Source organism: Panulirus ornatus, chromosome 66 (assembly GCF_036320965.1).
Source record: "Panulirus ornatus isolate Po-2019 chromosome 66, ASM3632096v1, whole genome shotgun sequence".
NCBI lineage: Eukaryota > Metazoa > Arthropoda > Malacostraca > Decapoda > Palinuridae > Panulirus > Panulirus ornatus.
This window is the reverse complement of record NC_092289.1, coordinates 14,386,154-14,400,737: the sequence shown is the minus strand read 5'-3', so window position 1 is coordinate 14,400,737 and position 14,584 is coordinate 14,386,154. Positions and strand designations below refer to the sequence as shown.

General features: G+C 43.6%; 1 protein-coding gene across 2 annotated transcripts in view; it reads right to left on the bottom strand.

Moving 5' to 3' along the window:
* Positions 1-807: 807 nt before the first annotated feature.
* Positions 808-14,584, bottom strand: part of LOC139746786 (uncharacterized) — a 29,454-nt gene continuing 15,677 nt past the window's right edge. For both annotated transcript variants that reach the window (XM_071658339.1, XM_071658338.1), the window contains exons 2-8: positions 14,057-14,272; positions 12,697-12,778; positions 11,661-11,838; positions 9,593-10,889; positions 8,014-8,228; positions 7,263-7,490; positions 808-1,512 (exon numbers count right to left, since the gene is read on the bottom strand). In XM_071658339.1, the coding sequence (XP_071514440.1) occupies positions 1,207-1,512; positions 7,263-7,490; positions 8,014-8,228; positions 9,593-10,889; positions 11,661-11,838; positions 12,697-12,778; positions 14,057-14,270 (2,520 nt within the window). In that variant the 5' untranslated portion in view covers positions 14,271-14,272 and the 3' untranslated portion in view covers positions 808-1,206. The remainder of the gene's footprint in view (positions 1,513-7,262; positions 7,491-8,013; positions 8,229-9,592; positions 10,890-11,660; positions 11,839-12,696; positions 12,779-14,056; positions 14,273-14,584) is intronic.

Genomic DNA, 14,584 nt, shown 5'->3' with positions numbered 1-14,584 from the left:
TCTGTAACAATGCTTTGCAAGTGTTTTATGACACAACTTTGTAATATAATGCTCAAGATCTACTCACGCCTTATGCATGGTAATCCGCAACAGACTTCATCGTTTTACTCTCGGAGCAAAAGTTTCTTTCACGGTTAAGACCCGTGAGCACGAGGTCACGACCTTTGAGCGTGACGGTACGACCCTTGAGCACCACAACACGACCCTTGGGCGTAATGATACGACTACCAAACCAGATCATTACATGTGAGGTCGCAAAGCACTTGCTCTAAAGTCGTGCTGTCGCAATCAAGGGTGGTACTTGTCGTACTGGAGGGTCGTGCCGTCGTGCTCAAGGGTCGTACTGTCGTACTGAACGGTCGTACCGTCGTGCTCAAGGGTCGTACCGTCGTACTGAAGGGTCGCACCGTCGTGCTCAAGGGTCGTACTGTCGTACTGAAGGGTCGTACCGTCGTGCTCAAGGATCGTACCTTCGTACTCAAGGATCGAACGATTGTGCACAGGACGTTAAAGTAAAAAAAAACTGAAGTTAATAAGGATATATCAAAAGAGCCTCCATGCTAACGAACTTTTATAACAGTAAAGCAATTACAGTAGAAGGTGAGAATAACATACGAAAAATCAATTGTCAAAGTTTTGTAAATAACTTGTTTTATCTACGTTATTATGAACAGCGTATCCATGGACATCGTCAAAAGGTTTAAACAATATCCTTAGTGAAGCTAAGCACTCCCATCCAGAAATGAAGAAATTGAAAAAAAAAGGAAATCTGTTTCTTTGGAATGTCTGTTTTCATGCTGAGAGAGAGAGAGAGAGAGAGAGAGAGAGAGAGAGAGAGAGAGAGAGAGAGAGAGAGAGAGAGAGAGAGAGAGAGAGAGAGAATCATCGAAAAAGAATTGAGGAGGGGATTGGAAAATTAAAGGTTAAGATACTTCTTATCAGTAAAGAAAAAGATAAAAGAATATTCACAATGTGACTTTGCCTGACACAAACAAAAAAGAAAAAAATAACTAGCACAACTTCTTCCCTCCCATAAAAAGAAATTAACGAAAATAAAAAAAAAGATAGTTTACGAAGACACGTATATTCTATTACGATCAAAAAATCCAAAATAACTGCAAGCCTAATGACCTTCCTCACAGGTTGATGGCCGGTAAACCCAACAAACCACACTGTACACTCAATGAAATAAAGACTTGGGGGGACTTAGCTCTGCCTAATGTACAGAGTGTAACAGACGGTGAAGATGAAGAAAATCAGCGGCAACGTGACTCTGGAAGCCAAGACAAGTCGCCTCACCATCAGCTTCTGGTCAGCCTTTGGAGCCGCGGTGTTGTGATGGCCAACGGGTGAGACTTTGAGGACTTGGGTCGTCCCATTGATGTCTTGGAGTCTCAACAAGTAGTCGATCAGCGCGTGGAGGATGACGATGAGGAAGATAAGGGCGATGCACATGAGGAGCCACACGTCCACCATCTTAAAGTACGATGTTTTGGGCAGCGAAGCTGACGTCTGTTGGAAAAGATTTATTCTTCAGTTCTTATATGGATCACCTACGTGCTCATCTACTCTACGGTAATTTCTGTACTGATGATTTCAGTCTGCTGCATAATTGGCCTCGACAGAACCCAGCAGTTTGTTGCATTTTTTTTACGCTTCTTTGTATTTCTGTCAAATTAGGCGTTTGTTTGTGATGCTAGGCGTCTGTTTGTGATACTACGCGTCTGTTTGTGATACTAGGAGTTGTTCGTGATACTAGGCGTCTGTTCGTGATACTAGGCGTCTGTTCGTGACACTAGGCGTCTGTTTGTGATACTAGGAGTCTTTGTGATACCAGGCGTCTGTTCGTGACACTAGGAGTCTTTGCGATACCAGGCGTCTGTTCGTGATACTACTATACGTTTCAGCGGCGGACAAACGATGGTTTTCACACATTCCTGCTAAACGAATGGTTGTATCACTATGATATTTCAGCACACTATCCTTAACACACGGGCCTAATCTATGGCTGAGATACCACATTGCTATATGTGTTATGTGAGGAGTTTACCGAGTGATATTAAGCCTATGCCAGTCATCATATCGAAGGCGTTACAGAGAATCGGACGAGTGTGGGGTACTCGTCTAACCCTCCCTCAACACCTCGAACACCCTACCAGACCACTACCCCCCCAACCCCTACCCCAATAATGCAGTCTCTCCCTCCCATTTCCGTCTTCACCCCCATGTTTACACCATCCATTGTCTATATTTGATTTTGTCGTATTCTAATTACGTATATAAATAATACGTATGACAGTATGTATATAGGTATCATACATTAGTAATAATATGTAATACGGTTATTTTGTGTGAACGTGAAAACCAGAGTGCGTCAAACGACCATGAAAGCAACGGTTAATCCCGTTGTTAATAACCGACGTGTCGACGGCGACCAGAAGGATGAAGTCAGTTTTGGTTTTGGACAACCAAATGAAATCATTTATGGGTACTTCATGTGTTCTTTACGTTTTTAGATAAGAATTATATGCCTTAATATAATATCCACAGTCCCCCATATCCCCTCGCCCTTTCTGAGGTATGGGGTACCCCCATCCCGAGGCTACTACAACTCTAGCGACTGCCGAGGCGCGGTCATCATCAGCAACAATGTTGTCCTTCTTCCCCCGTGGATGCAGGACAGCGTTAATTCTTCGTCTTGTCACGTTGTACAAACGTGAATGCACCCGCGGTAGAACGTACATAAGTTTGAATAGGTGCGTAGACAATATATTCTGGTTCGAACATACATTATTACATTTATATGCATATGAAATATGAAAGTAAAGCAGACTGTATTGTGTCGCAATGCCATATTAATCATCATAGTGAGGCGAGACGAAATGTGTAACATAACATTAATTTTTATGCACACAGGCCTTACGAGAGAGTTGCGCACATCGTGGGCATGACTGTGTCAAGAGTGAGGGGCATAGTCAACACCACCACCACCACAGCCTCCCCTTCCACACCGGCATCACCAACACCTACATCGGCTGTTTGTGATAACTTTACTGTCCGTGCAATACGGCGCCACATCCACAAGAAGTTTTCGGAAAAACAATATTTAACGCCGAGAGTCATATCAGCGGACCTGAAAACACATGGTATCCTCCCGGAGGATACCCCTGACACAACAGTTTGGCGGATCCTGCTCATCATGGGATTTCAATACAGACTGTCACAGCGAAAGATGTATGTAAGGAGGGAATCGCTGGACGTTGTGTGTCGTCGGATTGACGCTCTCCGGGCTCTACAGCGCCACCGAGAGGAGGGAAGGAAGGTGGTATATGTGGATGAGACGTGGTTTACCACCAGGATGGGCCACATTAAGGAGTGGGTAGATACCACACAGGCTCCAAGCAACACCACGTACAGTCGTCAGGTACCACCTGGTGAAGGGGAGCGATCTGTAGTGGTCGCAGGTGTCACGGACGAAGGCTTTGCTGACGGCTCATACCTGTGCTACCCAGCCAAGACCAACCAGGGTGATCATCATGGAGAAATGAATTCCGAACTGTTCCTGCGATGGCTAACAACGCAGCTTCCTTCCGTCACTGCCAGAGCCATCGGTACTTGTGCTAGACAATGCACCATACCACAGCCAGCCGACGGAGGAGAGTCGATGCCCTACCACAGCCACCAGGAGGGCGGACCTCATCAGGTGGCTGGAGCAGCGCAAGATTTCCATCCCACTTGCTGCCACTCGCCCTGAGCTGCTGGTCTTCTGCTAGCAGAACCGTCCACAGCCCCAGTATAAGATCGACAACACCATCCGTATGTGGGGCCACGAGGTCATACAGTTGCCACCCCGAGCTCAACGCCATCGAGCAAGTATGGGGATTTATGAAGCGTCATGTGCGCTCCACACTCCAGCGGTTTACCCGGACGGACCTAAATGCAAGATTGGAAGAAGCCAGGCAATTGGTACACAAGGACGTGTGGGCGGGAGCTGTTCAGCACTCCCGTAAACTTGAGGAAGAATACTGGAGGAGTGACAACATACGCGAGGGAGTCGAACCCGTTATTATTAACATCACCAGTGATGATGAAGACGATGACGTTTTCTTTGATAGTGATTACGAATAAATTTGGTTTTCTCATGTCATAATTTCATTCCTACAGTATTATATATATATATTATATATATATATATATATATATATATATATATATATATATATATATATATATATATATATATAAATATATTTTTTTTTTTTTTTGCTTTGTCGCTGTCTCCCGCGTTTGCGAGGTAGCAAGGAAACAGACGAAAGAAATGGCGCAACCCACCCCCACACACATATATATATACATACGTCCACACACGCAAATATACATACCTACACAGCTTTCCATGGTTTACCCCAGACGCTTCACATGCCCTGATTCAATCCACTGACAGCACGTCAACCCCGGTATACCACATCGATCCAATTCACTCTATTCCTTGCCCTCCTTTCACCCTCCTGCATGTTCAGGCCCCGATCACACAAAATCTTTTTCACTCCATCTTTCCACTTCCAATTTGATCTCCTTCTTCTCCTCGTTCCCTCCACCTCCGACACATTTATCCTCTTGGTCAATCTTTCCTCACTCATTCTCTCCATGTGCCCAAACCATTTCAAAACACCCTCTTCTGCTCTCTCAACCACGCTCTTTTTATTTCCACACATCTCTCTTACCCTTACGTTACTTACTCGATCAAACCACCTCACACCACACATTGTCCTCAAACATCTCATTTCCAGCACATCCATCCTCCTGCGCACAACTCTATCCATAGCCCACGCCTCGCAACCATACAACATTGTTGGAACCACTATTCCTTCAAACATAGCCATTTTTGCTTTCCGAGATAATGTTCTCGACTTCCACACATTCTTCAAGGCTCCCAGGATTTTCGCCCCCTCCCCCACCCTATGATCCACTTCCGCTTCCATGGTTCCATCCGCTGCTAGATCCACTCCCAGATATCTATATATATATCATCCCTGGGGATAGGGGATTAAGAATACTTCCCACGTATTCCCTGCGTGTCGTAGAAGGCGACTAAAAGAGGAGGGAGCGGGGGGCTGGAAATCCTCTCCTCTCGTTTTTTTTTTTTTTTTAATTTTCCAAAAGAAGGAACAGAGGGGGCCAGGTGAGGATATTCCAAAAAAGGCCCAGTCCTCTGTTCTTAACGCTACCTCGCTAACGCGGGAAATGGCGAATAGTTTAAAAGAAAATATATATATATATGTATATATATATATATATACATATATATATATATATATATATATATATATATATATATATATATATATATATATATATATATGTGTGTGTGGGTGGGTTGGGCCGTTCTTTCGTCTGTTTCCTTGCGCTGCCTCGCTGGTGCGGGGGACGGCGACGGGGCAAAGTGAATAAATAGATAAATATATATAGGGGAGAAAGAATACTTCCCACGTATTCCCTGCATGTCGTAGAAGGCGACTAAAAGGGAAGGGAGCGGGGGGCTGGAAATCCTCCCCTCTCATTTTTTTTTTTTAATTTTCCAAAAGAAGGAACAGAGAAGGGGGCCATATGAGGATATTCCCTCAAAGGCCCAGTCCTCTGTTCTTAACGCTACCTCGCTAATGCGGGAAATGGCGAATAGTATGAAAAAAAAAAAAAAAAAAAAAAAATATATATATATATATATATATGTGTGTGTGTGTGTGTGTGTGTGTGTGTGTGTATAGTAATAACTATTAAGCATAATATATATATGTACAGAGGGCGAAAATATATGCAGATTATAATTTCGTGATAATATGAATATGAAAGAGGCCAGTCAACAAACTGACAGTATATTAACGACCAGGTTAACAGTTTATGAGGGGTAGGTACACAGTATGTACTAATAACAACAATAACATTTCCTAGAAGGTCCAGACAACAGGTAATGGCAGTACAGAGTGATCACTTGGTTGACCATAAGGACTGTAAAATCGACCTTCTACATACTAATGTAGATATGCTGTTGTACAGTAATTGTCAACGTGAAATACGTCTTGCGTCTATGGAATTGTACCATACTGCTAGTCAATAATCATACCTATACATATACACCTACATAACATTCTATTATAATTATGTACTAAATTTATGGGAAAATATGGAGGGACACAAGGTTGAATGATGAGGAGTTAGGGGGAGAAGAGGAGGGATAACGTGGGCGAGAAGGGGGGGAATTGGGAGGGCCACACTTTCCTTCGAAAGCGTCAATATGACTACTCGGCTTTGTATTATTTTCACGAGTAAAATCCTCACATAACACATATAGCAATGTGGTATGTCAGCCATACATTTGGCCCGGGTGTTAAAGATAGTGTGCTGAAATATCATAATGATACGATGAATCGTTTACGAGATATTTGCGAAAAACAGCGTTTGTCCGCCGCTGAAACGTATAGTAGGTGTCTGTTCGTGATACTAGGCGTCTGTTCGTGACACTAGGCGTCTGTTTGTGACACTAGGCGTCTGTTCGTGATACTAGGCGTCTGTTCGTGACACTAGGCGTCTGTTCGTGAAGACGATGTGACAAGGAAAGTACCTTTGCGGGCCACGTATGAAGGATAAGTATCTACATGTCCGTCTGCCACGATTCATGCCTAAGACTTTAATTTTTCTTCTTTTTTTCAGTTTCTTGGCTAGCTTATTGTATCTATAGATAAGATTTTACAGCATTTTTCTCATCTCAAAATGCGGATAAACATGTCTCTTATAGACGTGTATCTAATTCTTTTCCATGATCTAAGAAGTTTACGACAACACAAGTACTATAGTAACCTAAATTAGTTGGATTATGCCAACCAAATGCATAGTTTGGTTTCTTAATAAACCTAACCTGGTCAAACCTAGGATAATCAACCTGATAAAACTAGAATAATCTAGCTGATCAAGCTTAGGATAATCGACCTGATTAAGCCTAGGCTTATCTCGTTTGCAAGACTTAACGTAATGTGTATAGAGCTGTCGAATATAGTCTAGCTTTTTCACTTACCGTTTCGTAACTTAATTCAATTATACCCGACAAACGCTAATTCGCTAAACTTATCCTAATCTAACATAGCATAAATAAACCTAGCGTATTAGCCGAACATAAGCTAATGTTATCATCACTTTCAAGCAAATTATTTTTATCCTTCTTGTGAATCGTTTCTGGAGACTGTTCCTAGGTGAGGGTGAGCGAGTACCTGTGTGAAGAGCGTAGCCATGACGAGGAGGTTGGTGAGCGATGCCATCATCCTCGTTTCGAAGACTTCCTCGCTGAAGAAGAGGGTGACGTAGCTGATGACCAGGAGCAGGATCGAAGGCAGGAAGATGTTAACCATAGCGTATCCATACAGGCGAGTTAAAGGCACTTTCACGTACGCTTCACTGAAGGTGCCAGAGTCATCTTGGCGGAGGGACACTCGACCTACCTAAAGAGGTGCCACAAGGTGATTTAGTGTTACTCTCAGTAAAATACTATTACTGGTGATCAGTAACCAGTGCAGCTTCTGGTGACCATATTTTCCTGTCTTTATTGTTAATGGCTGAAGACAGAAGGTAAAGGTTTCCATACATTTGTTGCAAATAGGGCATAGGCAGGCGAAGGGCAAGAAGACACCACACCGTGGTTCTGGTGGACTTTCCGTTGCTCAGCGTCTCTAACCTACATGTATTAGATATGTGTGCATTGCTATCTTGTGTTCTAAGCATTTCAGAAGAAAGTTAAGGAACAATTTACAATCATATTACCAGCATTAAAAGCAATGTTGAGAAAAGGGCGAAAAATATACAAGTAAAAGAACAAAACAAAAGACAAAAGGGAGGTTCAAGGTGGTAACAGTAGTAGCACTAGATCCTCTATCGACCCTATTGGCAATTGATTATTCAGACATACGCGAGTTTAAACAGCATATCGATACAACATCAGGTTATGAGTAGAGGGATGGCTTTTACCTCATACTCGAGCAGGCTCGGGTTGCCGGTGTACTCAGCGGTGGAGAGTTCTGGATGGAACTTGAGGAAGGTCTTGGAGGCGGAGATGATCCTGACGTGAGCGCTGCAGAACTGAGCGTCGAACGGGTACAGCAGAAGGTTGAAGTTACACATGAAGTTGAGGTTGTAACGTCGGTTGATGGTGACAGTGTTGCAATCTCCCTCGTACACCTCCACTGTCCAGGGAAAAGTTGGCGGGTCAGGTTTGAAATGAGAGAGAGAGAGAGAGAGAGAGAGAGAGAGAGAGAGAGAGAGAGAGAGAGAGAGAGAGAGAGAGAGAGAGAGAGAGAGAGAGAGAGAAAACTTACCTAGCTATTACAAAGCCATTCAAGGAAATATTCCTCATGATACTCAAATCTCCTCTTAGTTCCGCGCACGATCATAATTTCAGCAGAGAGACATTGAGGGTTCCAACAGTCAGTTCTGAGTTGCATGTTGCAACAGTGACAGACGAATGCAAAAAGGAACGGAGACAGCTACGCATATCACTGGGTCCTTTTGAGGCTGTTTGTGACAGCGGAAGAGACCAGAAATGGAGGACATATACATGGGAACTTTGCGGGGGCATGTTGAAGTCAGTCGTGGACTTGAAGTTAAACATTTGTCAAGTCTTTCAAACGTTATCTATAGATTTGCTTTGAACAACGCTTCTTTGTAAACCATTCTCTGTTAACAATCCTGCGGAAGAAGTAGTACTTTGCCTCATTCCAAGTAAAACGTTTGCCCACGAATATATGTCTACTGCTACGAGTGAAAGCAGACTGATCTTGACTGTACACAATTGCCTCTAACCTGCTGTTCTATGCTAAATAATACTAGGTTTTTCAAGTGGCTTTCACATAATTTGTCTCTCAGTCTGGGTATCTACTTGGTAGCTAGCTGCTGTACATCATTTATTCGACCTATGTCCTTTCCCAAACAAGGTGACTAAAACTGAACACAATGTTCAAGGTGGAGACGCTCAGTAAATTGTAAGGAGAGAAGATTAGTCTTTTAACCATGAAATCAAATGACCCAACCTATGAAGCTATATCTTTTTATTATTACTGCTTCTACTTACTGCTTATTGGCCTTATTTGTTTTATTTGGTCTTCGAAAATTATTAGTTCTAGGCTTTTTTGTTTCTCATTTAAGGATTTTGAAGTTCACAGAAATCATACTGTATTCTTTTCCTTATCGTCTATACAGCCGATGAGTAAAACTTCACACCTACTGATAATGATACTCATCTGCCACCTGCAAACCCAGTGTTATCAGTTATCTACGTCAGCTTGAGGCTGTAAGCGAACAGCACTTGTCGTGGTGTTGCTAGTTCCTAGCTTAATTTCGTCTGTGAACTCCGATGTATTACAGAATTACATTTTATCAATGTTACCGTTACTTATCAGAAACAGAAGCGGTCCCAAGGTTGATTCTTGTGGCACACCACTTGTGCACAGATAATCTATGGACAAATACCTAGACACACACACAGCAATAGTACAGATCAGACATGCGTGTGTGTGTAAGAGAGACAGAGAGAACAAAGGGATATACATACCTTCGGCTGGAGCACTTTCGTTCATGCCAACGTGCTCACAGACTCTCTTGACGTGTGCTGTTGTGAACTCGTCCACTTCGGTGTGATGGTTGCCGTCTGTGTTCATGAACCGGATCAGGGGAGTCCACAGGCTGCGGAGGGTCGAGAGCGAGACCTCGTTCTTGCTCTCATTGACCTTCAGGTTCTGGTAGTCGAGTCTTTCGTCCGACCAGATCATCGAAAACACGAAGGACAACGTCATTTTCATACTCGACGTATCGACAACTACAGTTTCAATTCGGAAATCTAAGGTGATGAGAACACTGTCTTGGCTGATGCCACGAGCCTTGGGAGAAATGTCCCTCGTGTAATCTTCGGGAAAAACGATAAACTGACAATCATTCTCGTCGCTCCTGTCTCGACAGTCATACTTGCGGTCACAGCGGTACTCCAGAGGGACGCAGGTGGCGTCGTCGCAACTGAAGTGTTTCTCAGGGCAGGAGGTCAACAGAAGCTGCCGACGATCCTCGGAGTCTTCGCTGCAAACTCCCTCCGCCAGCACCCACCACCGCCGACCCATTGGAAAGTTCAGCTCAGAGTATTCCAGCCGACCGAACGTGGTATTACTCGTAGTATCGATCCATATCCAGGTCCCGTTGTCTTTGAATATCTTACTTTTGCCTATGCCATCGAAGAGCAATTCCCCAACTCTCTCTTGCTTTGCCAAGAAGGACACCGTCTCCTTTTCAGTTTCACACGTTCCTCGCAAGGTAAACATATGTTGGTATTCAAATCTACACGCAGCGACTGCATCTGTGTCGCTACAGTCCACGTCATCCAGCAGATTTTTACTGATGTAGACACAGTTTTCGTAGTGAAGTCCATTGGGTTCTCCTCTGGACCAGAGGGGTGACAGCTCCGTCAGCGGGTCTCGTGTGGACCTCCACACACCTTCTCGCTCTCTGTCGTTGATTGGTGTCCAGAAATCGAGGGGGCGATCACCCATATCAGGCCAAGTGTTCACTTTCTTGGTTGCGGCGCGAATGACTGCTATCTCCTCAGGGGTGGTGGGGTGAGGCAGCTTCGAGCCCAGAGCTTCGCAGATGTATTGAGCTGTCGGGAACAAGATCAAAGGAAACCAGAAGTAGAATGGGTCGTTTTCGGCAAGGCAGATTTGGTCGAGGGGCATGGTGTACTGGGTGACATTCTCTGGTTGTAAGTCCCTATCCCAGGAGAGGAAGTCCCCCTGGGGGTCGCTGTTACATGCTGCCAGTCCTTGTATCTCCTCGACACTCATGACTCGGCTCCAGATGTTCACCTGAGGAACAAATACATCAGTCAAATGAGAGTCAACAATATTAACTTCGACATTCCTTCTCCTTTCCTTTTTCAGTGAAAAAAAGTGTAACATTACGTCTTGATCAATTCTGTAATAATCATTAGAGTTAGAACGGAAACTTTTGTTGATATGAAATTAATTCCGAAGATACATAATTCTCAAGATGACATATACAGATCCTCACACAACCATAGGATAAAACTGAATATTCGAGGAATGAAATGGAGACAGCACAGAATGAGAACGATGTAATGCATAGTTATTTTTTTTCTTCTGTATATTGAAGTCTGTGTACTATTGGTATCAAGGAATCTAGGAAGAAAGATCGAACTACGTCAAAATCAGTTATTGCCATCAGAACAAAAAGACCTCATTAGCAAGGTACGATCCGAGGACGAGATGGAATTTCAAGAGCAAAAACACAGCCTCCTGAACTGCTGATTATCTCAAAAGTAATATAGAAATTGGAAGATATACAAGACATAATGGGCAACAAAACTTATCTAAGAGTGCACACATGAAAATCCCAGATGAAACACCAGCCAATATGAGTGAGGTAAACCTACCAAGAAAGACAAAGAGACTCAAACGTCCCAGTCACTCTCAGGAGGAAGTGTATGTTGCTAGAAAATAGTTACTTAAACCTTTAAAAGAAGAAGGCAACGACGAGGACGAAGCACTCGAAATGAGAGCCTGGAATACTTAAGGGAAATCAAGATATTGGAACAGAAGAGTAACATGGCCCAGAACCTGTGTCAAGTCTCCGGCGAAGTCCAGGAGGAGGCCCTGTGGCCCACGACCCAGCCAGATGAGGTCGATGCGTATAGTCGTGTCGATCTCCATCTCGATCCGCATCTCTGGTCGTCCGTTCAGGTAGCTGGTCACCTCCTTGGCCTCGTGGTCGTAGGTGAAGCACAGATGATGCCACCTGCAATGATATATCTAATATTATCCTCAGTTCCCAACACAGCTGAAAACATCATGACGCCAAAAGCCAAGATGAGGTTCACATCTTCCTCATAAACCAAGTAAAAACCAAATGTTCTCATTTTCTCTCGTAGAACGTGCATGCAGGAGCCTTTCCAAGGTGACCAAACACACTGAAGTGATCCTCCATTCATCTTATGCTGCTAGTGAATTATAATTGCAGACAGTAACCTTATACTACTGTATAAGGATTAAATATGGACTGCCTCATCTCCGAGTCTACATAAGGACCTCCCTATCTCCCTGTCTGCACAAGAGCTGCCCTTTATATATATATATATATATATATATATATATATATATATATATATATATATATATATATATATATATATACACGGTAACACTTTGCGTTACATAAGATACAATTCCTGTTTTAGTTGTGTTCAGTCACATTAGAACATGCCCCTTTTCATCTCTCTCAGGAAAACAGCATTTTATGTACTATTTTTTTTTTCAAAATCGGTTCATCCTAACGATATTCAGAGGGGTATGGTCTGATAATGAGATGATCTTCTTTCGTGTTGTGGGATTCTTGTGTTAAGTGTGAAACAGATCGTGTGTGGACAACAGACAAGGGCCAGGGCACATAGGCCGCTAGCGATCCAAAACCGTAGCGATCCACAATCGGTAGCCAGCTCACTCATGCCAACCCTGGTGTAATGATGGTGGTTAAGTCTGTGGAGAATGGGTCAAGAGTGGGAAATATTTGGAGGACGGCCGTGATATACTTGTTTTAGAGAGAGAGAGAGAGAGAGAGAGAGAGAGAGAGAGAGAGAGAGAGAGAGGACTCACCTACCTTAATATACTGAGCTGACCTTTCAAAGGCATCATGATCCAGAACCCAGCGATCACTATTCTCACTCTGTCGAGCCAAAACTCTGAGGTGGAAAAAAAAGGAAAAAGAATCAGGTCGAGAAAATACATCATCAAAAGCAAAAAGTAATTAAAAAAGTAAGGTTCATATTTCAAGCATCAGCGAGAAAATGCGTTTGAGTGTTCTTGAGTTTTGCAGTTATTTGTCGCTGTCTTTCTTTTTTTCTACACTGCGGGAATGGAGACTCTACACTCGCGAGGCGTTATCTGCTAGTGTGTGGACGCATGTCTGTGCATATGGGAAAAAAATATGTATTTGTGTTACATGATTTTAAGGGTGATCATAGCCTAGCGGTTATGCTCCCGCCTGCCAAGTTGGAGTCCTGGGTTCGATTCTAGCTGTTGAAGGTTTGTATGTTTTATATGTATATATATATATATATATATATATATATATATATATATATATATATATATATGAGAAGTGAGAGATTCATGGCAAGTGGTTTAGTGAAACGAGAAGAGGTGGTAAAAGCATTTCATAAGATGAAGTGCAGCAAAGCGGCTGACATTGTAGTTGAATTTCTTAAGAGAAGGGGTCACTATGTTGTCGATTGGTCTGAAAGGATTTTCATTGTATGTATGGCTCGTGATGAGGTGTCTTGGGATCGAAAGAATATCTGTATAGTGCCGCTGCATAAAATTAAGGGAGACAATGGTGAATATTCAAATTACAAAAGCACAAGTTTGTTGAGTGTACCTGGAGAGTTGTATGGGAGAGAGGCGATTAAGCGGATAGTGGCATGGAGTGGTAGAGGATGTGAAGATCAGCTGTTTGCTTTGAAGAATTTGTGAGAGAAAAGCTCAGAGAAATTGAAGGACTTGTATGTGGTATTTATGGATCTAGAAAAAGCATATGGTAGGGTTAACACAGATGCTCTGTGGAAGGTGATGCGAATATATAGCCTGAGAAGAAGGCTGATAGAAGAAGCCTGCCTCAAATTGCTAGTGCGAGATTCACTGACGAATCGCTCGCCTTCAACCATTGACTACGTGTGCGGATGGTCACCTTGACGGTACATCAGGTGCAGGGATGGATCACCTTTGGCAGTGCGGAAGGCACTCTGTGGTACATGGTGCAGGATGGGTCACCTTGGACGGTACATCAGGAGCAGGGATGGGTACCTTGGACGGTACATCAGATGCAGGGATGGGTCACCTTGGACGGTACATTAGGTGCAGGGATGGGCCACCTTGGACGGTACATCAGATGCAGGGATGGGTCACTTTGGACAACACAGGGATGTGCATTAAGCAAACCCCAGGACCCCAGGATCCATTACCTGGTCTAATCACAAAGCGGTTCCCGTCCTTCTCGCTGGAGAGGTTGATGAACCCCGTCCTGCCGTAGAGGACGAGGAGACGCATCCTGAAGCAGAAGGTGAAGGAATTCACGACCCGGGGTGGGCTCAGGGATCTTCTGTAGCTGTCTGTGGTGCTGCTGGCTTTGCTTTTGCTCTCGTCCTGATACTTCAAGATTCTCACGTCCTGGGCCATACCTAAGGACCAAGAAGAAGTCACCTTTATGCATACAAGAAACACGTTCATTGATAAAAACACGAAGGTGCAGGCATGAGGAAGACCTCTGGTCGATCTCTACTCACTACGGGGTTGGCAAGCACCACGTCCATCATTCTGATCAGATCGAGTCAGTCTAAGCCTGTTGACATAGACAGACCCTCATGTCTAGGAGGTTCCAGGCCTATATTTGTGACAGGTGGAAACAGAAATGGTGTCTCGTATAACCATGTTCAGAAATGAACAAGAATAGTATTATTATCATTATGTCTACAGCTTATATTTTAAACTTT